General features: G+C 42.9%; 1 protein-coding gene across 1 annotated transcript in view; it reads left to right on the forward strand.

The window, feature by feature from the left end:
• sema5a (sema domain, seven thrombospondin repeats (type 1 and type 1-like), transmembrane domain (TM) and short cytoplasmic domain, (semaphorin) 5A) overlaps positions 1 to 27,362 on the forward strand; it is a 99,210-nt gene extending 71,848 nt beyond the window's left edge. Inside the window, exons 16-21 of the mRNA XM_056433545.1 lie at positions 12,935 to 13,144; positions 15,696 to 15,866; positions 16,076 to 16,231; positions 21,515 to 21,559; positions 22,295 to 22,506; positions 25,937 to 27,362. Coding sequence (XP_056289520.1) covers positions 12,935 to 13,144; positions 15,696 to 15,866; positions 16,076 to 16,231; positions 21,515 to 21,559; positions 22,295 to 22,506; positions 25,937 to 26,056 — 914 coding nt within the window. The 3' untranslated portion in view covers positions 26,057 to 27,362. The remainder of the gene's footprint in view (positions 1 to 12,934; positions 13,145 to 15,695; positions 15,867 to 16,075; positions 16,232 to 21,514; positions 21,560 to 22,294; positions 22,507 to 25,936) is intronic.
• Positions 27,363 to 27,699: the final 337 nt, after the last annotated feature.

The following is a 27,699-nucleotide window of genomic DNA, read 5'->3' on the forward strand; positions in this document are numbered from 1 at the left end:
TGTTCTCTTCACATTTAGAATCCAAAGCGTACATGTTCCTGAAGGGTTTTAAATGAGCGCTGGCAGGAACAGAGCAAACCTGACTGCACACGCAAAGCTGTGAGAGGACTGACAGCCACACATCCAAGAGATTATTAGTGAACAAAGACTTGAGCGTCTAATAGGTCTCTTTTGTTTGTGATTATCGGGAAGAAATAACCGACACAATGTGTTTCATTAGAGGTTGTCACCAGAAGGCTGACATCAGATTAGCTAATGTTAATTACACCAATTGAAAAACATAGGCGGAAGGTTCAGCCATCACTGTTGGCTGTGAGTCAGGCGGTGTGGAAGGATGTAAGTAACATACAGGCAGCAGCAGGCAGATGGTCATGTATGAGCCGCGCAGTACAGGCGTGAAATCCTTTCAACCACCGTTGGACAAACAAGGTTGGTTGTTTTCACGGATCTGCCATCAGGAAACATGGAGGACACCGTTAACTCATCTTATTCAGGTGCAAATGAAGTACTCAAAGTGGTATTCAGACACTTTATTTTGGTTGGGAGGTTATAATTTATCTGTTAACAGATACAACACTTCATTATACACTCAGTGCCAAAGTCACGATGTTATGGTACTTCATATTCCACCCACGTGTGTTGGCATTTTATCGACATAACATCACTGCAGGCATTAATGCAAAGCATGGCCTTGTGAATAAAAAGGTGATTGTATACGAAATCCAAAATGTATTCACTTTTTCTAAATGAAATGTTCACATTACAACTGGTTCACCCAGAGTCATGGTTCTTCTTTTCATGACATCTTCCACCGTGTAAATTCTGAGGGAAGAAGAATGTGAATCAATGTCATATTCTTCACAAACAAAACTGTCACTCTTGTTGCACAATCGTGTACAGCACAAGTACAAAGACCTATCGGGGTGGATGTGGCCTCTGTGGGCTCCTCTCTTATCCCACCTTAATTGTTCATTTAAAGACCTCAAAATGATTTACTTCTCTGAGGAGTTTTAGGCCATAACTGTTGAAAAAAGAGAGTGAACTCCTGTGATCCACTTCCTCATTTCAACCAGTATCAAAGCACTGGTGTGTGTGTGTGTGTGTGTGTGTGTGTGTGTGTGTGTGTGTGTGTGTGTGTGTGTGTGTGTGTGTGTGTGTGTGTGTGTGTGTGTGTGTGTGTGTGTGTGTGTGTGTGTGGTAACGTGCATGTGTTCCTGTTTTGTGTGTGTTTAGATATTTGGATCTGTTTGTGTGTGTGTGCATCCTCGTAGGTGTGTGACATGAGAGTTGTGTTCAATGTGTCATCCTCCCACAATCCACCTCTCATAGATGCATCGGTTGTCTGAGCCTCAGGAACAGGAATTTTACTTTATGGAAAGCGAGAGGCCATCACAGGATAATTACCGCCACAGAGGTGGTGTGTATTGATGTCCATAACCTGGGGCAGAGGACGACAATATCCCTCCGAGATGATGAAAACCCGAGAGGGATGGTCTTTCATCCGATAAAGATTTACTATTTGCATCAGGCGGCTTAGTTTCGATGAGAGCTGCACACAGAACATGGGCTTTTTCTGCGAGAGCCGTCATAAAACAATGTGAGCAGTGGAGCCTATTAAATTACTCATTACATATTACTTATGGAAAACTATAGTAATGAATTTCATTACTCATTAATTTTATTACTCAGCCCAGCTTTGTGACAGGTGCCTTTAAACTAAGTCCTCGACACCCAGATGTCACATATTCTGTATTTATGTGAAGATAAAGAAAGAAAGACATTTTGGGTTTAACAACTTTCAGACAACGTTTGAGTTACAGCTGCCATTAGCTCCTCACATGGCGCTGATTGCTCCGAGTCCTGGCTTACCGGACGCATTACTTGAAGCCTGACCAGATGGATCTTCCTGTGATATGTAATCTGGCGTGATTTTGCAAGAATCCCACAGCAGTCAATCCATTGTACACACGGCGCAGAAATTAAACTCTCATTAAGACGGCAAACAAGTTGATTTCCTACATTTTTTAAGAAATGAGGATCACAGGGATTTGCAACTGTAAAACTGTATTTCAGTACGTAATCCCTTACCAGACTCATTCCTGATAAAAATTAATCTGCTATTGTAAAAAACATGTGTATCTGCCAACACTACATGCATCTCTGCATGAATTCCAACGTCATAACAAAACATAATAAATCAGTGAAGTAAAACTTGTGAAGATTTCGTATGCAAGAAGGAGACTTTTTTAAACTGTAGCGAACGTCTGAAGCAATCAGGAATAGAGACTTCACCCTCTCCCTCCAGACAATGCTTTCCTTTTGGTTTTGAAGCAGATGCATGAACTTTAAAAGACAATTTCTCTGTCTCGCCACTCGCCAGCGCAGAGGTCTAGCTCAATAAAAAGCCCCCTCTGCCGTCTTGTCTGAAATATTCTCTATCTCTCCCTGCGTAGGCAGAATGTCACCATGTTTGTGGCTTGGAGCATCAAAGCGATCAGATGTACCTGACATTTGACGGATTGGGTTGTAGTCTCTGTTATTGACAAACACCTGGAAGTTTTATCTGTGAAGCACAGATATGGGGAAATAATCCCCCTGTCAATGGAGAGAGGAAATTGATGTTTGAGATATGTTCACAACTTTCTCGATCTCCGCCCACGATCTCTTTTTCTTTTTGTCTCAATGTTTTCCGTATTGAGATCTCTATCCATCTTAATTATGAGAGATAAATTATGAATATAGGATTTAACCAAGCATTGACAGTGAGCTTTTACATACCATACTGACTTGTTTCATATCAGTGATCATAGCTTAATGATGGCGATGAGTTAATTACTTAATATCTGTAATGATTTAAAGACCTCTCTTATCTTGTACACCCAGGGATTAGTCTTATTAGTCTTGGAGCATTTGGAGCCAATTTTCCTTTCTCTCACTTTTCACATGCCTGAATGAAAAAACAACATTTGATCACTAATATTATTGCCTTGATTGATTTTTTAAGGTCCATGAAGCAAAGTTCTGCAGGCTATTTATAAAAGATGGGTTTACTTTGTTCTGTCAATGTTGTGACTCTTCCACTTAATGATACAGTATTAATAAACACAATTGATATTACTAGCTGGCTTCGAGAAGACTTTTTTTTTCCTTCACCATATTTGTTTATATTGTTATTCTTCTCAAAGAGACCTCTGCGGAAGAAATGTTAATGGTGCAGTGCCCGTTGAGGATGTGAGGCTCATGGAGCTTTCTGGAGCGGGCCGAGTGCTTCTCCCTGCAAAGTGTTGCTGAGAGCGTTGTCAAGAACCGATCATTGCTGGTTGACGCCATCGAACAATGGAGTGAAGGAGAGTTTGGCTGTAAATGTAGTAAATCCATCATCCAGCCGCAAGACTGAACTGCAGTTAATGAGCCGCGGCCTGTAAACGCCGGCTGTGGACGACATGCTCAACTCAGTTAAGGTTTTATTTATTAGATTATTAATATTGAATGTTTCAAAATTGCGCAAACGTCGACACTGCACGTCCTTGTGTCCACAGCAATACAGGCGGCAAGTGTGAAGATTGGATAAACAGTTTATGAGATGTGTGAAGGACACACGTATATGGAGACCGGCAGAAATTGCTTTATAGTAAAGCTCTTTGTTCTTGTTTTTTTGAAAGAGACAAAAAGTTACTCCCCCAAATCTTTGAATACAGAGTATAAAAGTTCAGTCAGCTGATCTCATGATGCAGCAGCAGTAATATGAAGTTTGCATGTCACAAAGACAGAAGCAGACAGAGAAAAGAAAGCCCTGAAAAGATGAAAGAGATTTCTGCTGAAGACTGAGAGTTTTGTAATTTTGCCGGCTTGTGTTGGTGAGTGATGGCTTCATCTTTTTCCCAGGGAGAAACAGTGGAGTGTCAGCAGCTTGATGTGTTTCACTTCAGCTGATCTGGTATCAAGGCCAGAGCCTTCTCATGGTCGACAGATTAGTTTCTCCTGCCCGGATGTCATGAGCAGACACTGAGTAGACACAGCACAGTGCTGAGGGACGCCTCTGACGGATGACAGCCATTCCAGTATCCTTATTGTCTTTCCGTGTCTCTTTCCGCTCTCGGTCCCGACAGTCTGGCCTCTCTTCTCACTGAGTATCAAGGAAGGAGCAGAACTAACTGTTATAATATGTAAACCTGCAGTTGAGGTCCCTGAGGTATGTGTTTTAATACAGAGATGTTATACAGAAATGTCTTGCAATTAATTTGCATGACAATATATTATTTTAAATGGTTGTCTTGTCATGAATACTTTCACATAAAATGCTAATATTACACTGGCGAAAAAAGTGACTTTTTTTTCAGGCCCCAAGTTGATTGTTCTGTGCCTTCACAACACGAATAAATGCATCAACCAGTTAGGCTGCGTTGTGCGGGACAGTTTAGTTGCGCCTCTATTTGAAGTTATTTATGAAAACCTTATTACTCCTTTCAACCTTGACAAAGGCAGTGTTTACGAGATTCCACTTCTTTTATTCTTTCCCAATAAAAGCTCAGAGCATATCATATTCACAGGGGAGATTTACGTACTTTCGTGTTATTTAGTTGTCACGGCCTCAGTGTGTTTAGGCCTCTATAAAAATACATATATATAATCCTTGCTGAACTGGCCATTCTATGGAATGTGTAATGGTGTGGCTTAATTAGGATAATATCAAATAAGATGATCCTTTATTAGTCCGCCAGTAAAACAGTAAACAGTCTATGGTAGCTGAATAATATATACAATGATATATATATATATATATATATATATATACGCAGGCAGAATAAATATTGTGCATGTATGTGCAGTTACACTTAGATTATAAGGCAATAAATGAAATGCAGTTAGGTCATTCAATGTTGCTCTTTTCTCCTTTTGTCTTTCCCTGTCAACTAATTGATCGTCCCCACCTGGTGAATCAGTCTTTATGATATTGAAAGGCTTAGTTGTAATACTATTGCATCTTTTATAATATTATAGTTGTTGGTGCGAGGATCTCTTCCTATATGATTATGATCTCTCTTTATCGGTTATGCTTCAGTTAAGATCGTAACTGGACATCTTCAGATAGAGTTCACAACCGTATCGCAATTATCCTTAACACCAAGTTTGCAGAGTGCCATTGGAGTGCCGATGAAATTAGTCCTCAATGGGGCTCTCAAAGAGTAGCACAGTTTTTAGTGACAGTGATATCGAGTCAACAAATTAGCAAACCAGCATAGGAGATGTGAAATCATAACTGCCAGACAGAATCTTCTTTGTTGGCTTGAAGCTACTCCTTGCTGAACATGCCTGCATGAGATCACACTCTGAGCTCTTCAAAGCATCATAACGGCAGGTTTTGAGAGATTAGAAACACCAAATGATGTCTTTGCCTGTCTTCCCTTTCACTTTTCACTATTGCTTTTGTTGACCAATCATACTCCTTGCTGCCTCAGAGAGGAGAGGAGTGCTGTGATACTCAAAATTGCCAGGGAGAAGGAAAGGGCTGTTTCTTTGATGGAAATAACACAAGTGTGTGATGTTTGTAGGCAGGTTGTTGAAATTGTCTCATTCTTTTGAAAGAACATACAATTAAGACAAACATGCACTTGAAGTCTACCGCCACAACCAGCAGTACCAGCTGGACCTTTGTATTACGTGTGATTGTTGTGGCAAGAGGGATACATGAATACAAAACGGTCTTACATTTTCCCATAATCTTACTTACTTTTTCTGCTTTGTTTACTTGAATGAACAACAGCCAATGTATACAGAATACTTTTGTACAAATTGGTATAAATTAGTTTTATCAAACCACAATTTTGAGAGACATACCATAAAGTGTTCGGCTTATTCCCCTCTTTCAACCAGTTTATGGGTCACAAAACTGACTTGAAACCTGCATGTAGAAGGGAATCCATCACAGTCAGCATGTAGTTGCCTTATGCTCTGGTCAAAGTTGTGTTATTGGAGCAGTGGGGACCATTTTAAACACTATCCTTGTTGACGCATTTAAGAGTAAATTGTCAGAAGCTGAAAATTCGATCATGCAATGTTGAATTCCGTTGTCAGAAAATCCGACTCACCCAATAAACAGCATCCATAGATGATGTGAAAACAATAACATGGGATTAGTTTGTTGCGTTGAAAGGTTGCTGTTTGGCAGCTGACTCGATACAACTTTAGATGTCAGTCGGCAGTGATGGAGAACGTCTGTGAGTTGAAGTTATTACCCTAGAATTGCAACCCTGGACTGAAGTGTAATCTACTGCAAATCCTCTTCATAACAGTAAACCCTGCCAACACGACAACGTAAATAAATTTCGTTCATGCGAACAGTGGGTCAAATATTGTATGTTCTTCTGACCCCAAACATTACAGACAGACAGTGAATTAAACCCCTTCGGTCCAATATATCTCTGCAATTAAACCTGTAAGTAGGGAAAGATGCTTCTGCAGAGGGCACTAAAGGTGCAAGCTGGGCCCATAACTCTCTGGGCTCCTATCAGGTTAGCATTTGTTTCCTTGTTCCTGGTTATTTCTGCGTTCATTTTTCTGTGCATGTGCACTGATCCCTCTATTTACAGGGTGGGGTTTTAATTGCACCCTTACAACGTTTAAATGAGCTCTTCCATGAGAATATCCCATATAGAGTGTCATGGTCGACCATCACTTGGCAGACCTGAGGACAGCTCAGAGAGCACTGTCACATGGTGCCAATGTGAGAGAGCAGAGAGCAGGCCGTAGTTTGTTTTAGAAGATATGTAAAAACACAAATATTTGCATGGAGACATCTCTGATCTGATAAGGAAGGTAGAGGAGGAGGAGGAAGGAAGGAAGAGTAATAGGGAGTAAATGTGCAGTTTCTTCTCCCTGTTACTCTGATGTCGATAAAACTGTGTCCACACATGACAGCATCTCTTCACTGTTGAAGGTTAGCGAGTTCCGTCTCGAAGTGGAGTTGTGTCTTCGACTTGCAGATGTCATCTCGTCTCCACATCTGCCTCTATCTATCTTTTTGACACTTCCTTTCTTCTCACACCTTTTGCTGTTTGAGTGCTTTTCCAGTTGTCTTTTGTGTACATTAGATTGCACATAATTGCATTTACAATGTGTGTGGCCTCACAGCGTCCCCATTCCTCTATTTTCCTTACATGCATACGTTGATTACCTTCGCATTGAAAATGCGGAAGGTTATGTTTTGATCGCCGTGTATTTATTTATTTATTTATTTGTATGCATGTTATTCGCTTAAGTAAAAAAGTATTAAACCGAATCGCATGAAATTTGGTGGGATGATTGGTTATTATCCGGGGACCATTTGATTAGATTTTGGGATCGATCGGGTCAAAGGTCAAGGTCAAGGTCATGGATAGGTCAACATCTTCATTTTACCATAGCACGTTCAATTTGTATCCAATTGGCATGCAACTAATGCCAAAATGTTCATAATTCAATGCCCAATCTTGTGATATGCGAAGGTATGCGCTCTACCGAGTGCCCATTCTAGTTGTCTATCTTTCACACACACACACACACACACAGCATTTTATATGTTTGTTGACAGTGTATTGTTCCTTTGAGCAAGGTGTGAGGTTAAGCGAAGAAAGGGAGGAGGGAACGATTTTGAATGGCGTGGTGTCTTTGCGGCAGAGACGACTGGATGCTGCGCTGTGTCCTCCTTAGCTTTGGCTCGGCCAAGCCCGTCAGGAAATAGGGGATTAGCTCTCGCCGGCTGTGTGTGGTTCTCCTGCCGATCGATAGATCCAGTCGCTGTCTATTTGAAAGGGAGGGCACCATGCTGTTTGTTTTTGACGACGGGAGAGCAGTCCCTGTGAAGAAGCATTAACACCAGAGCAGTTTCAGGCCAAAGCTTGAGCAAGCAATGTGGCCAAATTACTGCGTGTACTGTCGGCACTAGTGGAAGTAAGTGTGTTTATGTGTGCATGTATTGGAATATGCATGGAAGTGTGTATATTGAATGTGTTAGTTTTCATGCGAGGTAGGCACTCCATTGCCGTGAAAGCAGTCCTGTCTCTCGGGCTACAGAGGGCTGGATAAAGACATCGGGTCAGAGTAGCAGGGGGAGCTTTCCGTGCCATTGTCTGCTCAGAATCGATAAAGAGCGGGAGCCTCGACGGGCCTGTCAACGCTCACGCCAGCTTGATGCCAGGGAGCGTCCGCCAGTGACCCAGCAAGGTCGCCCGTAGTTATGAAGAGGTCGAGGATTTGGGCTGGGTAAACACACGGTCCTCTCCGTGAGAATACAAAGCAGCCATGCCACGCTAACTGTCAGTGAAAAGAACAGGCTGACAAAACAACGAGGCCAGGTTGGAGCACAGAAAGGGGGGCGAGAGACAAAAAGCGAGAGAAGGTTAATAGGAAAGATAGATTGAGGGGCAGAGAGACTGTGTGCATAATAGATGTGCCAGGGATGTGACAAAAAAATATATCAGAGATTATAAGAATGAGACAAAATGGAAGGTTGCTGTGGCATGGTCAAGTGGTTCTCTCAGGATCCAGATGTGATTCTCTTGTCTGCCTCAACAACACAAAACTGTTCTTCCCTCTTTTCTTTGAAGGCAAATATATATATATACAGGACTGTCTCAGAAAATTAGAATATTGTGATGAAGTTCTTTATTTTCTGTAATGCAATTCAAAAAACAAAAATGTCATGCATTCTGGATTCATTACAAATCAACTGAAATATTGCAAGCCTTTTATTCTTTTAATATTGCTGATTATGGCTTACAGCTTAAGAAAACTCAAATATCCTATCTCTAAATATTAGAATATCATGAAAAAGTATACTAGTAGGGTATTAAACAAATCACTTGAATTGTCTAATTAACTCGAAACACCTGCAAGGGTTTCCTGAGCCTTGACAAACACTCAGCTGTTATAAATCTTTTTTTACTTGGTCTGAGGAAATATTAAAATTTTATGAGATAGGATTTTAGAGTTTTCTTAAGCTGTAAGCCATAATCAGCAATATTAAAAGAATAAAAGGCTTGCAATATTTCAGTTGATTTGTAATGAATCCAGAATGCATGACATTTTTGTTTTTTTAATTGCATTACAGAAAATAAAGAACTTTATCACAATATTCTAATTTTCTGAGACAGTCCTGTATATTCATAGAAATAGCAGAATGAGACGGAGTGTATATTGGCAGGAAGCAGAAGCAGCACATACAAAAGAAAAGACCTCCACTGCCATCAAAGACGCGTGGATCAAAGTCCAGTGTGTTGAATGAGTGACTCATCAGAGGAGTGCTTGGACAATGACTGTAATTTCCTTGAAGGTGATTGTCATTCACTCAAACAGATTAGTTCACTCTCTGCATTTAAAATGGCCAAAAGCGTTCTCTCCGTCTGCTCATTCTGTTGATTAATGCATGCAGTAATTATAGTGTAATAGTAATGACGGTTTCATATTTCATTAGGAATCCTCTATTCAACTCATTCCAGATGAGTGTACACAGATTAGTCGACTGATTTTGTTTGATGAGGGGGAGCGTTGGTGTGTTCACGGGACACACCAACGCTCCCACTGTATCCATCTTTAGAGACTGACAAGAATTGAATGATGGATAAACGCCTGCACAGCTGATTTCTGACACCATCGATGTGGTATCTGTCTATTTGTCGATGTACTAGTGTTAGCGATCGTCTCCATTCTGATTCAATGCTACTACCAGTGCAATATTTAATATAAAATATAGCTACGTCCAACAGTTACTTCTTTTTTATAAGTTCTTGTGCTTACGTCAATGAGTTGAAAGCTTACCTTTTCACCATCAACACTAAGATGTGGTCTACAAACATGCTCGCAGCTCTGTGAGGCTGTACTTAGTCACAGTATGCTCAATGCTAACATCAACATGATAACATGCTCACAGTGCCTATGCCAATATGTTGATCTTTGGCATGTTTGATCTTTTCTATGCTTAACATCATGCCAACAGTTGCTATTCAGTATAGCTTAGGTTTAATGCAGAATGTCATTTTACAGGTAAAGAACTTAATAATAAACCAAAGCTTTGGACAAATTGGTGGCGCTTGATGAAAAGTTAAGGTTAAAGTTATGACAGTTTTGGCTACAGGTTGAGGAGGCCTCATGTGGTTCATCATCTCTGATGTCCCTCCTGTGCTTCCCCACAACTATTCCATCATATGTGCATTCAGACAGTGTTGTTGTGAAAAACTGTCTTAAAATCTGGACACAATTTAAACAACAATTTACTTTGCAATCTATACCTGGTCTGGCTCCTGTTTACTCTAACCCCCTGTTCACTCCACCCATTATGGATAATGCTTTCTTAATCTGGAGAGACACAGGAATCTTATCCTTTAACCATCTTTACATTGATGGTAAATGTGCTTCTTTTGGCCAGTTAGCACAGCCTTATAACTTGCCTTCAACACACTTTTTCAGGTATTTGCAGATAAGAGATTTTGTCCGCAACCGCTTTCCCAAATTTCCCACCATACCGTCTCCCACGCTTATTGACACCTTCCTCAAAATGAACCCTTACCGGAAAGGTACCATATCAAGGATTTACTATACTCTTCTTACGCACCAATCCTCAACCTCTGATGCCTTGTGTGCCGCATGGTCGGCTGATCTTAATATAGAGATAGACCCTGAGGGGTGGGAGAAAGCTTTGAAATGGGTCCACTCATCCTCTGTCTGTGCCCGGCATGGAATCTTACAATGCAAAGTAGTGCACAGGGTTCATTGGGCCAAGAGTAAACTGGCTCGTATATTCCCAGGTACTGACTCACGCTGTGACCGGTGCCATTTAGGACCGGCCAGTCTTGGCCACATGTTCTGGGATTGTCCTGTACTTGCGCCGTTCTGGAAGGGTGTCGTTGACACTCTCTCAGACGTCACTTCTACCAATATCTGTCCCTCACCATTAGTTGCCCTGTCTGGTGTCCTACCTTCTGGGAACTCACTCCCATCTTACTTCTGTGAACTTGTGGCCTTTCTGTCACTCTTAGCGAGGCGTCTTATCCTGCTACATTGGAAGAACTCCCGCCCCCCCTCCCACTTTCAATGGCTTAGAGATGCCCTTCGTTTTATGTCACTCGAAAAAATTAAGTACTCTTTACGAGGCACTTCCACTAAGTTCTGTAAGGTCTGGGAACCCTTCTTAGAGCACGTCAGGTCTACCCAACTAGATATCGCCACCATCGATTGATTCGCCCCAACAACGCACCAGTGCCCTGTTTTAGCAGCTTTATTGGGAGCACATATTCGCAGCATGCAGCACTTTTTGTTTTTGTTTCATTTATTTTCAGTTTTTGATGTTGTTGTTTTTTGTTTTATTTATTGTTATGTATATGTTCTTTTTTTTCTTCTTTTTTTTTTTTTCCTTATGTATAGTCTTTACATTGCTCAATTAATGCAAGTGGATATGCGTGTGTGTGCGTGTGTGTGTGTGTGTGTGTGTGTGTGTGTGTGTGTGTGTGTGTGTGTGTGTGTGTGTGTGTGTGTGTGTGTGTGTGTGTGTGTGTGTGTGTGTGTGTGTGTGTGTGTGTGTGTGTGTGTGTGTGTGTGTGTGTGTGTGTGTGGATGTGAGTAGATGTGAGTAAGAGAGTTTAAGGTCAGAGAAGGTGGCCACAATATTATCTGTCGCTACAAGCATTTCACAGCCAGTTGTTGATGCTGGGTTTTGGTTGCTTTTATAATTTTCTTTACTGTTTGTGTATCAAATTGCCTTGTTGTATATTGTTTTGGGAAAGGGAGGGGAGGGGGGCTGTAATGTGTATACTCACCATTTGGCTATGTGATATGTTATCCTTTCACTCCTTATTTGTGAGGTCTATTGTACTTTTAGTCTTGTTTTGTAATTTCTACAAATAAATCATATATTAAAAAAAGTTATGACAGTTAATCCTGAAGGAATCCATTTTATGGTTGTCAAAACTACAAAGGTGAACCTGACGTGATAGGAAAAGTAATTAACCATCATCCACTTGGGACCATGAATGTGCAAAGTTAAAGCCAATCCATCCAATAGCTTCTGAAACATTCAAGTCTGGATTAAAGTTGTTTAAAGACTGATCAATCATTCGAGCTTTGCCACTCCTATGGCAAATAAAAATGATCAATACATCTTTTTTCTTCGTGTTTTTGTTTCTATTTGGCTTTCTAGCTGAAAAACATCAGTACAATTTCAACTATGATTTGATATTAACCCTTGTGTTGCCTTAGGGTCATTTTGACCCGATTCAATGTTTCACCCTCCTGTTACCTTTATATTTACTAACATATTTTACCCTTTGGGTTCAATTTGACGCCAGCAATTAAAACCTCCAGAAAATTATTATAATTAATATTGTTTTCCAAGTTTAAGTGTGAGGCACTTTATGTTTGTTTGTTGACTACCGAAAGAACACCGACATTAAACATTGAATGGGGTCAAATTAATCCTAAAGCGGGGGGAGGGTGTAATATTGATTCGGGTCAAAATGACCCTAAGGCAACACAAGGGTTAAGAGCATCTATGAGCCTCTACGCTCCATGCACAATATGTTCCACCAGGTGATTTTTAATTAAATCTCTTGAATCGCTTTGCAGCATACGACTGAGCATCCACACAAAACATGTCGTGGGCTCTGCTCTTTTCAAACAAATCAAGCCTACGCTTTTTGAGTAGCTCTAAAAGCTTTAGAGTAACTGTTTTCATGAGCTGCTATTGACTTTCTGTCCTCTTCTTTTTTTTCAAAACAAATGTGAAGAGTGAGGCCGGGAATAAGTCAAGTATCATCCGCTTTCTTGCCAAAAACAGCAAGATTTCATCTGAAGTGATGTCTCAATGCGGAGAAAAGCTAGCAACAGCACAGGCGTGACATCCAGTAGAAAGTGTTTTGACAAAAGTCTAATTATTTTTGTCTTGTCCCCAATCCATCCCCATCAGGAGAGGTGCTTCGCCTTGGCAGGACCTCCGGCCACACGGTGAGCGGTGGCTGGACGTCCTGGAGTTCCTGGTCCCAGTGCAACAGAGACTGCAGCCGGGGGATCCGAAGCCGGAAGAGGACTTGCAGTAACCCGGAACCTAAGTACGGAGGTCAGACCTGCTTGGGACAAGCACAGGAGTATCAGGAGTGTAACATCACTCCTTGTCCAGGTAACCAATGCACACGTTTACACATTACAAGCCAGTTTGACTTATACTGTACACAATCATCAAACGGAGGACACGGAGATGAGAACATTTACCAAACCAGAAGTCATTCACACCCTCTTTGTCACTCGCACGTTGATAAATACATTCTACTGCATCATACTCAAACTATGCTGTTCCATAATTAATGGGTAAAGGGTAACACTGACAAAATTACTTAACATTTTTTGGAACCACAAAAGAAATCAGCTTCAGATAGTAGGTGTTACAAAGACCCCAATTTACACTAGGAATCGAAGAGACTATTCCTGTGGTGATCCCGTATGTAATTACATTGCAGGGTAATTATGCTGCCAGCTATGGGAGGCCTTGTTCTGTTGTGAAAAGCCCTTAGACAATGCATTTTCCACACTCCTCGAGCAAAAGGCTGAGAGAGGAAGGTTTCCAATTAAAAGAATACTCCGTCTGTAAAGGGAAGTAAGCTGTCTAAATGGAAATCCAGTGCTTAGTTTGGCATTAAGCACACCTGCTATCATGCACAGGCACCAAGCAGACAAGCAGGAATGTTGTCTTGGGTGATTATTAATCAATCCTTCTGGAGTAGAGCTTAGGTGTCTCACAAAAAGCTTGGATCTGCGCGTCATCTTCAGCAGCCGCGATTTATCTTCATAGCTGCTGCCACGGCGGTACCAAGCGGAAAAGCCAAGAGAGTTCACAGCCATCGATAATATTTTAACAGACGGTTAATTCCTTGAAAGTGCACGCCATTCAGCCCCCAACAGTTTGAGCGCGGATGCTAACAGAGTGAAGGTGTTATCAGCTGTGAGCTCAGATGAAGGCGTTGGATCTAAGAGCATCAGAATTGCTTTGTTCAGGAAGACTCTGCCTGTGTGGTTAACACTAATGTTCCCCTATAATGAAGAGTGAATGTGCTTTGATTTCCCTGCCCTGTATCACTATGCTAATACATGTAGTACACCTATTCTGGGATGTTGACTGTAATAATACCATCTCTACAGAATCAGAATCAGTTTTTTTTATTGGCCAAGTAGTTTGCACAACAAGGAATTTGTCTTGGTAAAGTGTCTCTGTGCTTACACAAAATGTACATTACAACACAGAACAAACTAAACAAATAGTGCAGAACAGAACAAACAGTGCAACGGTCTAAGAAGTAAAGTGACTTAAGTATATACAAGAAGAAGTGGAGAGTGCGAGAAGAGAAGGGATAAATATATATGCTACAGTGGGTTATTGTTTAGTACTGAGACGGCGAGGGGGAAGAAACTGTTTTTGTGTCTCGAGGTTTTCGCGAGCAGTGATCTGTAGCGTCTACCAGAGGGGAGGAGTTTGAATAGTTTGTGTCCGGGGTGGGAGGGGTCTGCAGTGATTTTTCCTGCCCGTTTCCTGACTCTGGAGGTGTACAGGTCTTGGATGGTGGTGATGATCAACTCTGCAATCCTGTCTCCCAAAGGAATTGACTTAACTCAACCTGAGTAGTTATGAATACTAATGCACACTCAATTAGCACCCCTGTGAAAGTGAGATATTACTTTGAGGCAAGCTGACCGTGCTGGTGGACTAATTGTAATCCTCCTTCCTGGCTAATCCAGTGTTTTTTAAAATGTGTGAAGGACAAGGTGTTATGCCGCCATCCATCTGTTTTGGAAACAAATGAATCCGTGTTTTTCTTGCGTCTGCGCCCGAGATGAGACGATCCGTCATCGAGGGCCAGGAATCGACTTATTGTGTCGCTTTGTGATAGAGAAATTAAACTCAGAGGAGAAAAAGTATCGGCAACTTCAATTACCTGCACTGTGCTGCCAGCCATCATCAGGTCTTTAAAAGCGATTCTCAAGTGGTTCCGAAAAGGTAATATTTCTCTGCCACGATGAACTAAGGTTTTTATTGACATGATTGGCAAAAGATATTTCCCTCTGTTGTGATTCACTGCCAAAGATTTCCCCCACATTTTATTGCTCTTGTTCCCCCCTCTCTTTTAATTGTCTCCCTCTTTTCTTCTATTAATTTCTTTTTTCATGCTGATGCTGTTGTGAATTTTCAGGCTATTGCCACTTGGCGTTTGCCACTTGGCACTACATGCAACGAACAACAACAACAAAGACAGATTGTGATGCTCCGTTTATCTTTATTAATCAGAGGAGAGATTGTTGAGTTTGGGAGGGGGAGGGGGGGCGGGGTTTCTGGCGTTTGCTGTAACAGCTGGATGAAGCACACTTCCTGTCATTTGAAAACACTCACACACACATCTCCAAATTGCTTCATATTCCTGCGTCACGCATCGCTGTTTGAAATGACTTGGAATGACTTCCAATCACTTGATGTTCAGAGGAAAATTGTCTTTTCAAATGACCTGGAAACCAAATCCCAGAAAACACGAAAGCACATATTTTGTGGAGTATTCTCCCAGAAAACAAGAAACTGTGAACTGTAGTGACTGTACACGCAACAATAACATAAGAAACATTTGTTATAATCATTCCGTTTTTTTAGCATTAACATAAACAATACGACACTCGTATCCTCCGTTTAGTGGATGGCAGCTGGTCATGCTGGTCTTCATGGTCCAAGTGCTCTGTGACGTGTGGAGGGGGACACTACATGAGGACGCGCACCTGCAGCAACCCTCCGGCAGCTTATGGAGGGGACATCTGCCTAGGCCTGCACACTGAAGAGGCGCTGTGCAACACCCAATCCTGTCCAGGTACACACAAACAAACACACACCTCAGTGATAAGGAGCTTAGGCCCGTGACTCGGCCACCAATCCATCACAGGGTCATTGCTTATTTTCTTTAAACTAATGCGTGACTAAAATGCAGCTGAGGGGTCACGTCATTCATCCAAACACGCTCGCACATATGGACACATACTCTTCACAGGCTGTAAGATCTACTGTCAATGCCCTTCCTAGAGAGCTGGTCCAGCTGGTCGGAGTGGTCCCACTGTGACTCCAACGGGGCCCAGATGCGCGTGCGTCACTGTGATGTCCTGTTTCCCACTGGTAACCAGTGCTCGGGAAACAACAGCGAGAACAGGCCATGTTCCCCCGACTCCAATTTGATACCAGGTGATCTCTCACGCACACACACACACACACACCTCTGGAATGTCTTGGCCACTCATGCATGACTTCATACACAACTTTGAGCACACACACATTCATTCTCCATCACCGACCACCATATGCCCTCAGCGGTAATTCAGTTCATTTCCATGAATCCTGTGATAATGAAATACGTTAGTGATCCCTCTCAGGGACTCGTATCAAGGTTAGAGGTTGGGTTCAGCAGCAGGGCAGCATTTTTGAGCCAAGTAGGGAAAGTGTCTCTTGCTCAAGGACTCCCGAGTGCAGCAGGTGATTACATGGGGGCGTGAACCCTGGTGTTACACTTAAGGGCAGTCTCTCTACTCATTCCAACAACCCTGCTGCTATATTAGTTTCATTACGAGCCGAGGAGTCTTGTCGGGCCATGTAAAAAGCACTTACACCAGCAGTTTTACTTTTTTTAATGTTGGATGGAAAGGGGGAAATTGCTCCTGTGAGGTGTTTTCTGTACCTGGTTTTTCAAGCGTTTTTATTTTTTCTATACTATTCTCCTACATCCAATATGTGTGTGTGCTAATAATGCAGCCTTTTTCCGAATGAGCCCTAGTAGAGATAAATAGACAGTGTGCCGCACAGCGTTTCTGTTCTTTTTTTGTTAACAATGTAAGTCCAGTAACTGTGTAAGATCCTTGTTGTTATAACTGGTAAGATGAAATCAACTTTATTGATTCCACCCAGTGAAATTTACTTTTCTCTCACCCCTTCCACCCTTATTATTGCTTTAGGTCTGCTTTAGGTCCGTTGGCACAGCGGAAGCGCTGTGCCAACGGCTGCTTGTTTCAGTAGTGGCGCTTTGCTTTTATTTTATTGTCTTTTTTTTTGCACTTTTCCTCTCTTTTTCTTTTTCTTTTCTTTCACGTTTGTCTTAGTTACGGTCGGACACTGGACCATAACTACTTTTTTCGATAATTCTACTGTGGCTTTTGTTCACTTTGTCGTGAGTATCGGTGAGCACAGCAAAACAATGACGGGGACCGTCGTCTACTCGCGTGCTCAGCTGATCGCGCTGTGCAGGCCGAAGCTTCTGCCTGGAGACAGACCTGTGATCCCGCTGGAGCTACGGAGGAGGGCTCGCGGTTGCAGATCGGGTGTCAAGCGGAGGGCTAAAACGAGGAGATACAAACCCTCGGTACCGTCGATCATAACGGGGAACGTGAGGTCTTTGGCGAATAAGACGGATGAGCTCGGCGCTGGTAATGACCGAGAGGATCTTCCGTGAGAGCAGTCTCTTGTGTTTCACTGAGACGTGGCTGCACGCGGACTATCCGGATCACAGCGCGTCTTTGCCCGGCTTCAGGACTGTTCGGGCTGACAGAGACGCTACACAGAGCGGTAAGAAGAGGGGGGGCGGGATCGCTGTTTATGTGAATGAACGGTGGTGCCACCCGGACCATGTGTGCGTGAAGGAGCGCTTCTGTAGCCCGAACATTGAACTGTTGGCCGTGGGGATGCGCCCGTACTATTTGCCGAGAGAGTTCACGTCCGCCATTGTGGTTGTCGTGTACGTGCCGCCATCAGCTGACGCTGAGGAAGCTGTGGACACCATCCACTCCACTGTGTCTGCTCTGCTGAATCATCAGCCTGGAGCATTCATGGCTATCACTGGTGACTTTAACCACACCACATTGGAAAAAGCTCTGCCAACCTTCCATCAATACATAGACTGCCCAACAAGGAACAATAAAACTCTGGACTTGCTGTATGCTAATACTAAGGACGCATACAGCGCCACTGCCCTTCCCCCCCTCGGCAGGTCTGATCATGACCTGGTCCGGCTGACACCCAGGTATGTTCCGCTGGTGAAGAGGCTGCCGGTGACCACCAGGACTGTGAGGAGGTGGTCTCTGGAGGCTAACGACGCTCTACAGGACTGCTTGAGTCAACGGACTGGGATGTGCTGTGTGGACCGCACGGGAGGACATCAACAGTATGACCGACTGCATCACGGAATACATCAAGTTCTGTGAACACACCACCATCCCATCACGGACTGTGCGCTGCTTCCCCAACAACAAGCCCTGGATCACCAGGGACCTGAAGGCGCTTCTTAACATTAAGAAAGCTGCTTTCAGGTCTGGAGACAGGGATGAGCTGAGGAAAGCCCAGCGCAACCTAAAGGTGAAGCTCAGGGAGGGCAAGGACTCCTACAGGAGGAAGCTGGAGGCCAAACTCCAGCTGAACAACACAAGGGAGGTGTGGTCTGGCATGAAGCAGATAACTGGCTTCAAGGTGGGAGGTAGACAGCCAGGGGCTCCTGGAGAGGGCCAACGAGCTGAACTGTTTTTCAATAGGTTCAGTTCACAGCCCTCCCCGTCTCCTCCACATCACACCTCCCAAACACCTCCTCCCTCTGTCCCCTGCTGAGCTGCACATCCACCGAGCCCTCAATAACAATGGGCTCCTCCACCCTCCCCCCTCTCTCTGTGACGACTGACCAGGTGAGAAGACAGCTGGAGAAACTACACCAGCGCAGAGCTGAAGGTCCTGATGGCATCAGCCCCAGGGTCCTAAAGACCTGCGCCACCCAGCTGTCTGGTGTCCTGCAGCGCCTCTTCAACCTCAGCCTGAGGCTGGGGGAAGTCCCGGTGCTGTGGAAGACGTCGTGCCTGGTCCCTGTCCCCAAGAAGTCAACACCATCTGGCCTCAACGACTACCGTCCGGTCGCCCTCACCTCCCATGTGATGAAGGTGCTGGAGAGGCTGGTCTTGGCCCACCTCCGGCCGCAGGTGAAATCGTCGCTGGACCCTCTGCAATTTGCTTACCAGCCTCATGTGGGAGTGGACGACGCCATCATCTACCTGCTGCAACGAGCTCAGTCGCACCTGGATGGAACCGGTGTCTCTGTGAGAGTCACTTTCTTTGACTTCTCCAGTGCATTTAACACCATCCAGCCACTGCTGCTGAGTGAGAAGCTGCGGGTGGCCGGTGTGGACGCGTCCACCATCTCCTGGATCACTGACTACCTCACAGGCAGACCACAGTTTGTCAGAATGGGCCGTGTGCTGTCTGGAACGGTGGTCAGTGATGTTTGAGCCCCACAGGGAACTGTTCTGTCTCCCTTCCTCTTCACCCTGTACACCAGTGACTTCCAGTACAACACGGAGTCATGCCATCTGCAGAAGTACTCTGATGATTCTGCAGTGGTCGGGTGTATTAGGGATGGACGGGAGGAGGAGTACAGGGCAGTGGTGAGTGACTTTGTAAAGTGGGCCGATGAGAACCACCTGCGGCTGAACGTGGCCAAGACCAGAGAGATGGTGGTGGACTTCAGGAGGAAGGCGACAGCTCCTACACCTCTGAGTGTCCTGGGAGTGGACGTGGACATGGTGGAGGAGTACAAGTACCTGGGCGTCTCCATCGACAGCCGACTGAACTGGAAGGCCAACATCAACGCTGTGTACAAGAAGGGGATGAGTCGACTCTTTTTCCTGAGAAAGCTTCGATCCTTCAACGTGTGCAGCAAGATGCTGGAGTTATTCTACCAGTCGGTTGTGGCCAGTGTGCTGCACTTTGCCATTGTCTGCTGGGGAGCAGCATCGGAGCCGGTGACACCAGCCGTCTTAACAAACTGGTTAGGAAGGCTGGCTCCATCATCGGCTGCCAGCTGGAGCACCTGGAACAGGTGGTGGAGAGGAGGACGTTGAAGAAACTGGTGTCCATATTGGACAACCCGGACCACCCTCTCCACCACCTCCTACAGGGACAGAGGAGTACTTTCTCCAGACGTCTCCTCACGCTCCGCTGCCACAAGGAGAGATACAGGAGAACATTCCTGCCGACGGCTATGAGGCTCTACAACAGTTCACCTCTTGCCAGATCACCCTAACCCTTCTTATATTTTGTGTTTTGGTTTTTTATTTTATTCTTGTGTGTTGCTGCTACTGACTCGACAAATTTCCCCTTGGGGATTAATAAAGTATATATCTATCTATCTATCTATCTATCTATACACTTGAAACATAAAATCAGTTATAGCTGATAACATTTACTTGTATTGTGTTTTTTTAAAACAGACATTAGCTGCTAATGTGATGTTGATGAGAATATAAAACTCTGATACAGAGATCAGCCTGTTTGACCCATGGCCCACATGAAAGACTTTTTGTATGTAACATTTTGATCAATTTCTTGAAAATATAATAAATCTTGCAAAAGACCTAGAAAGTATGGAAGCCCATCCTGCCACTGGGAGAAAAACATGTGGATCCTGTAAGCCATAATTATGACTTACTATCTCATGATTATGACTTAGTATATCATAATTAGGACTTAGCATCTCATTATTATGAGATACTATCTCATAATTTCGATTTACTATCTCAAAATTGTGAAATACTATCATAATTATGAATGACAGAATCCTGATTTTTTTTTTTTACAGTGGCAAAAATGGGCTTAATGAGGAATAATAAAAGACCATTCCCTGATCTGTTTCCCCAGAAAAGTACAAATAAAACCTGCCTTCACTGTCTGTTGTGTGTCTAGTTACAGTTGTCAAAGTCAATCAATGCCCAGGGGACGGGTGTAACAAACAGTTAGTTGAACAGTTGTTTAAATATCTTTCTGAAAGACTGAGAATACAGAAAGTCCCTCGAAAACGTAAAAATACACAACATACACACACATATCTCACACAAATCATTAGTATTAATATATTTTTAGAGAGGCAGCTTCTTATTGACAGCCAGTAATGCGAGACCGCCCAGAGCATTGATCTGTGCAGCACAGAGGTCATTACAACGTCTTCCTTTAACAAAGGATACTTATGGTATTAACATTTATTTTTGGCTAGTGTTCTGGAGTTTTTAAACTTAAGGAATCATTCATAGTGGCTTTAGAATAAACATTTGATTGAAACACAAATGTGTAACCTTCCTGTATTAATTAGCAGGGATATAATAATCCTGAAAACCATTCAGAGGTCTGTATAGAATCACCCATTTACTTTTAGATCTTATAATCCATCCCTTTTAATGGGAAAGGTAGTCCATTAAGGTTCATTAGATTCGTCTTATACTTAATTTCCTTTAATGAGAGCTGATACTTTTCATGAAACAGCTCCAGGTGCCACAGCCGTGATTAGCTTGTGGGGTATTTACGATAATCTGTTCCATATTGAGTACAGCTTTCATTTCTACACTCAACCTTCAAAGGTGCAATGTGTCATGCTAACAGGGATGTGTAATGTACATTGTTTTTTAACCTTAATTTAGTTTCTTTTTGCTCTTTCTTTGCCTTCGTCAGAAGTCTCAATTGCACGCTCCAGCCAGGAGGAGAGGCGCTGCGGAGGTAATTGATATATATGTGTGTGCATGTGTGTGTGTTCGTGCATGTGTGTGTGTGTGCGTGTGTGTGTGTGTGCGCGCATGCGAGAAAGATAGATAGCTTTCCAATCCTGCCTAACACACATAGATCCAGCTGTAAACACACCCAATATACATTCAAGACAAATCTGTTCATATCTGGAGGAAGTCAATGATACCTCTTATGTCTTAAATATAATTTACTTTTGTTTTTAAGTGAAGCACAAAAACATATATCAGTTATTATATTAACATTTTACTGGCAAAATGATTGCTTAATTGTTTAATATATCACTCTAAATATTTACGTATTTCATATATATATATATATAACCTTCAAATAAGTAATATTTTCTTTTTTTCATTTTTGGCTGGCAAGACACTTTTGTAAATTACACAACTAGAAGTAAAACAGAATGATTAAACTATAAACCACGTTACTGTAAATAGCTTTGCATAGCTGATATGTAAAACATCTTAATGAAAGTCGCATGTGAATGGCAGATACAAGCAGCGCCATGCGCACACATCTTTCATCTCTTACCCACAGTCTGGACAATAACACAGAAAGAGAAGGAGACTAATAGAAATGTCTTTATTTTATTGCAGAGCACTCCATCATTACCATATGAATTGCAGCTTCAATCACACATTAGACTTATGTGAACTGATATAGAGAATTACCTCCATTCCACTTCTCCCCCTCCCTGCCTTCTTCCAGACTTTAACCTCTTCCACATGATCGCCGTGGGGCTCAGCAGCTCCATCCTCGGCTGCCTGGTCACCCTGCTGGTCTACTCGTACTGCCAGCGGTACCAGCAGCAGTCTCACGACGCCACCGTCATCCACCCCATCTCAGCCGCACCGCTCAACACCAGCATCACCAACCACATCAACAAGCTGGACAAATACGACTCAGTGGAAGCCATCAAGGTCTGTGGATAGGTTTGCATGGGGGGGGGGGGGGTCAATGCAGGTCAGACTTGTGGTCCAGTTGTGTAGAGGCATAGCAGCAGTTTGTAACATTTCCTTCCCGTTTGACCGAATCAATTGATCCCGCACTCCCACTCCCCGCCGTTGAGCAGCGGTCCGCCTCTTCCTCCAGCGTCAGTTGTGATGAAATACACTTCTTACTGCATGACTCTCGTTGTCCCGCCACCTGCCGTCGTGCACCGACACTCTCTAGTTGTGTAACAGACCGACAGTTGTGCGTGTATCTTCTCCCCGTGTGCTCCTCCGCTGTGTGTCTCAGTGTGTGACTTTGTTCTGTGTCAGTGGTCATACACTGCTTTCTCATAACATACTAATGCAATTACTAATCGGTGCGTGGGAATGTAATCAGCGAAGATGCTATGCATCTGCACATTTCCCTGCTTGGGGGGTTGTGTGTAATTATTGCATCCAAAATTGCAAACAGTTGGCTGCACCACATCCAGTGAGGGAGCTCCAGCTACTCTCCTGGTACAAACAGCCTCCTATCCACTGATGCATCAGGCTTTTAGTTGCAGACTGTGCTGGTGATTAGTGCTTGTCCACAGCTACTCCATGCCACAGCTGGGCTGTTTTCAAAGATTCCTCATTATATGTACTATGGAGACTTTTCAATAACTTCTAAACCCTATGCATTGTTTACCATGAAAAGAAGCTTCAGAAGAAATTAATCTGGTTGCATGATGTAATACCAATAATATAATTTGCTTCCATATATCTTTTTTGTGGGCACTAGCAGGCCACTTCAAGACTAAATAATCTTAAATATGCTATGTTTAGTAATTCTTACTCAGTCTCGCCTCAGGACTCGAGACCAGCAGACAATGTCCACACATAAAATTCTCCTCTATAACGTCTTGCCATGACATTTCTCATGGTACACTGTTTTTAACCTACACACATATAAAGTCAACATGTCAATAAAAGAGGTGAATGGGAGGATTTTATTCATATGGCAAAGAGGATCTTTGATATCAATTTGAGGGTTGTCCATGGCTTACATGTTCCACATGTTAGCTCAAGTCTTTCATGGCAGTGTGGGACTCGCCCAGTCTTGATCTTGGTCTTGTCTCTTGGTCTCAGTTTCGGAGGTTTAGGCGACGGCACCGATCGGCAGTCAGCTGAAAGACGAACACTTGCCGCTCCGTTAGAGGAGACAAACACATGCTCTTGTGTTTTTGGTTTTGGACAGGCGAGTTAAAAAAACACAACCTCTGAGCTTTTTCACTTTGCTACAGCCTAATGTGCACTGCTTCAAAATGAAGGGAAATACAAAGCTTTACAGACCCGTTGTTCAAGGAAAGGGTTTAGCACACAGCCAATTGGTATTCTTCAATACACAGAAACGCAGCGTGGTATTATAACTTGTTATTATTGCAGTGCTGATAAATCAGGAATTTCTGGCAGGTTTTCTATTTGTTTGCGTTTGATATCCTGTCAGAGGTAGTCTTTAAAATCCGACATACAATATAAACTAAGTGAATACCTGGATCTCTGTTTGCAAAATGTACTTGTTATCCTTTGGCTCGGAGCAAACGTCTGAATATAATTGCAGAGTAAAGGTGTGAGGAGCGTTCATCTGTCATGCAATTAGTCAGACGCATAGAGCATAATTCAGTTTGTCCAATTGCAGATCGAGGTGGATATGAATATAGACAGACCATGTTGAAATACAAACGACCTGCATGAAAAATTATCACTGTCTAATTTTCCAAAAGAACATTCTGCTTCCAACCCTCACTCACTGAGCTTAACGGGTTGGTTGTTGAAGTGAATATTTAATCAGTAAGTGTGCAAAACTGAATACAAGCATTTATTGGTAAGAATGATGAACACCTGATGCCAAATTTGAGAGTTTTTGGCTCAAGTCCTAATGTTTATGAGTCATTACCTTTGTTATGTATTTCCAGCTGTCTAGATTATAATCACACACCTAAGTCTCCATGTAGCTGCAGTTTTATGTCCAGCTACCTGGTGACTGTTTCGGCTCAGACAGAATATGGCCTCAGGGTTTCTTTGAGGATGATTCTTGCCCATTCCTCTCCTTGCAGCCAGATGTTTCGGTTCTCTTGCCATTGGACGACCCAGCCATGCACCCGCCTCTCTCTGCTAACATGGGGGTGTCAATGCGCGGCCTGGAGATTTTCTACTAACCTCTACAACAACACGCCTCTCGGTTCCCCCCAACAACTCTTTGACCCCAACCACCACTACTTCCTCTTCCCCACTGTGCCCTGCCTTTCTACTTCCTGTGGCACTTCCTGTGTTTGGCAGGTTGGAGTACAGACTGTAGTTTCTCTTTCACTGCTCAGACCCCATCATCCCTCCATCACCCCCCTCCCTCCCGGCTTGTGAGAAGGCAGTGTATCCCTCCTTTTTTTCTCTCTCTCTTTTTTTAACAAGTGCCTCCATTTGCATGTTTTTTTCATGTTCGTCTTGTTTTGTCCTCTGTTTTTACTTGATTATTGATATTTGAAACCCATTGTTGTGCTGTTTATTACGCTCCTCTGTTACCTCTCTATCACTAATGCCACTCTTGTTTACTGCAGCAAAAAAACTCAAATGTAATCATTCTTCACCCAATTAAAAAGGTTTACGGAAGAAAGACAATAGCTCATGCTAATAAATATTGGAGCACAGCTGTTTAAAATCAGCATGGGGCCACCTGCAGAGACGCATAACCGTCGCCGACGCTGCAGTGGTGTTGATTACATTCCCTTTGTGCGCAAATCACATAATGAGAAAGAAGCAAAAATATTTAATTTTTTTTGTCCAGCACACTTCCCTATCAGTGTCAGTTGGAAACATCCATCAACAGCAAATGCAGCATCATCAAGTGTTCAATTACACTGCCCCAAAGGACTCCCAACACACACACTCTCCAACTGACTGCATATGAACGGATCCATTTGCCAAATTGTCGATACTGTATTGAGCACCAGATCAGAAGCTCATTCCATGTTTACTCTGTCACGTGGGGACAGGGAAGATGCCCCCATAGCTCTTCCTTATTGTTGAACAGGAAAGAGACTCACCCTTGATAAATGTTCATGGCTTAGATTGTCCTAGAGCGCCAACAATTGGATGGCTATAAAAACTGCTGATGCTGAGTATTAGAGATGACAGAGGTGGACATACGGACATGCATCAAAAATAATTTAGCCCTGTGGTGGCTTATCATTTTTTCAGCCTGTTTGCAAATGCATTGACCTTGCTCTGTGAAATGTATGTTTCATTCACTGAGCGGCCTCCCATTGATTTGTGTTGCTCCTTTTTTTTCTTTTTTGGGCTAGATGGACTTGCTTTTACCATCTGGGCTAAATAATCCCTTGATCCATACTGACTCTCCTCCGTTTCCTTTTTTTACCCACAGGCCTTCAACAAAAACAATCTGATTCTGGAGGAAAGAAATAAGTACTTCAACCCACAGCTTGCCGGGAAGACCTATACAAATGCATACTTCACTGACCTCAACACCTATGATGACTATTAGGCCTCTATTTGGCAGTTCAGACTCCATACCATAGCTTGGACACCAACCCGATCATCCATTTTGACTGTATTCTTCTTTTTGTGCTTTGTATTGAGATTCGTGACACCATGCCGGTGATAGTCCCTCTCATACTCTATGGCAGCTGGTTTGTAATGAAAACACAGACACGCAGTGTTGCCAACAGAGTGAAACGCCCACTTTCTCTCAGGTGCCTTGGGGTACACTCGGAAAGTTCCATGTTTGTGGGCAAACTTGCCTCTCACTGAGAAACTGACAACTGGAATTCCCAAAGTGGACAAAAAAGGGAACACTATAACTCATCTCAAAGAGACTGGGAAATGTAATCCCCTTCTAACTTTCCTGTGATGCCTCTGAAACAGACCTGTATTTGTAATGATGGGAAATAACCACAAAACCGCTTTGCATGAATTCATCTGAAGTGTTTTCTCTGATGTTCTGTTTCATTTTTTGCATGGTTGCTCGCATTCCAGGGTTTGGGGACTCGCAGGCTGCGTTTTTTTGCTGGTCTTTGATTCAGGACTGCTTTTGTAAGTCATAAAAAAAAATACTGTGGTAATGCCTGATGGCTATTTTGACTTTTACTGCTGCAGCGATCTCCAGATGGATCAATATCCACCCCAAGTCCTTAAATCAGGATGTATATATTTGGAGTCTGTGGTCAAGTTTGTCCACTTTCTTTCTGTTACAAGCTTTAGCAGCTAACAGTGATTAGTGTACCTTTTATTTTGATTTGTCTTTTCTTATTTTTTTGTTATTTTCAGCTTTTAAAAGGTACATGTGTTTTTTGTACAGAATGTTATGTTTGAAGCCTATGTCCGTAGTTTTTCTAAATACATTTATTCAATGTCTCAAGTGTTTAAAGAACAAAACATTTCCTTTTGAAAATAAAGAAAAAGTTGATGTGCATTCTGACAAGTAGTAGTATTCATATCAGCCTCAAGTTCAGTCTTTGTCACCGTACTTTTTATATTTTTTGTAAAACAAAAAATAATGTTTTTGAATTTTGATAGTGTTTGCTATTCCTTTGGCTTCTGAGTTAAATACGTAATTTGTGAGAGCAGGATGTTAATGGCATTTACTGTAAAGATGGAGGCCCAGCAAAGACGTCTCTCCTGAACCCCAACTGGAGTGCCACCCATGTACTATGAGAAGAAATCTATTCATCAAGTTGAGGTATTTCTGTTCAGAGTGTACAACCACATATAAGGTTGTTCAATAGTCAACTAACTATTTTTTGAGTTTGCTTGTGTTACTGTGCATAAATTAAAATCAGCTTCGTACACAACAGACTTGTCAAAGTGTGAATTATACAGATTCATTTTTACAATATCTCATTTGTAGAGCTTTGATGCCCTCAATCTTGTAAAGTTTGACTTTCTCTGCACCTCTTGTGAATGACCTGAAGATGGCTTGAACCGGGGTAAAAGCATGTACAAGTGTGGGACACTTCTGTCCTGTGTTCAAGTATGGCCACTTTCTGACAACTCTGAAGACTTTGATGTACCTCGAAAGAAGTACTGTTCTACCACAGTACGGTGAGCATGAACCACCACTTCATAAATCACTGAAAACAGGAGTAGAAGAGTCCCGACACCCGACTTTTAAATGAGACGTCAGCACAG

This window comes from Pseudoliparis swirei, chromosome 16 (assembly GCF_029220125.1).
Source record: "Pseudoliparis swirei isolate HS2019 ecotype Mariana Trench chromosome 16, NWPU_hadal_v1, whole genome shotgun sequence".
Classification (NCBI taxonomy): Eukaryota; Metazoa; Chordata; class Actinopteri; order Perciformes; family Liparidae; genus Pseudoliparis; species Pseudoliparis swirei.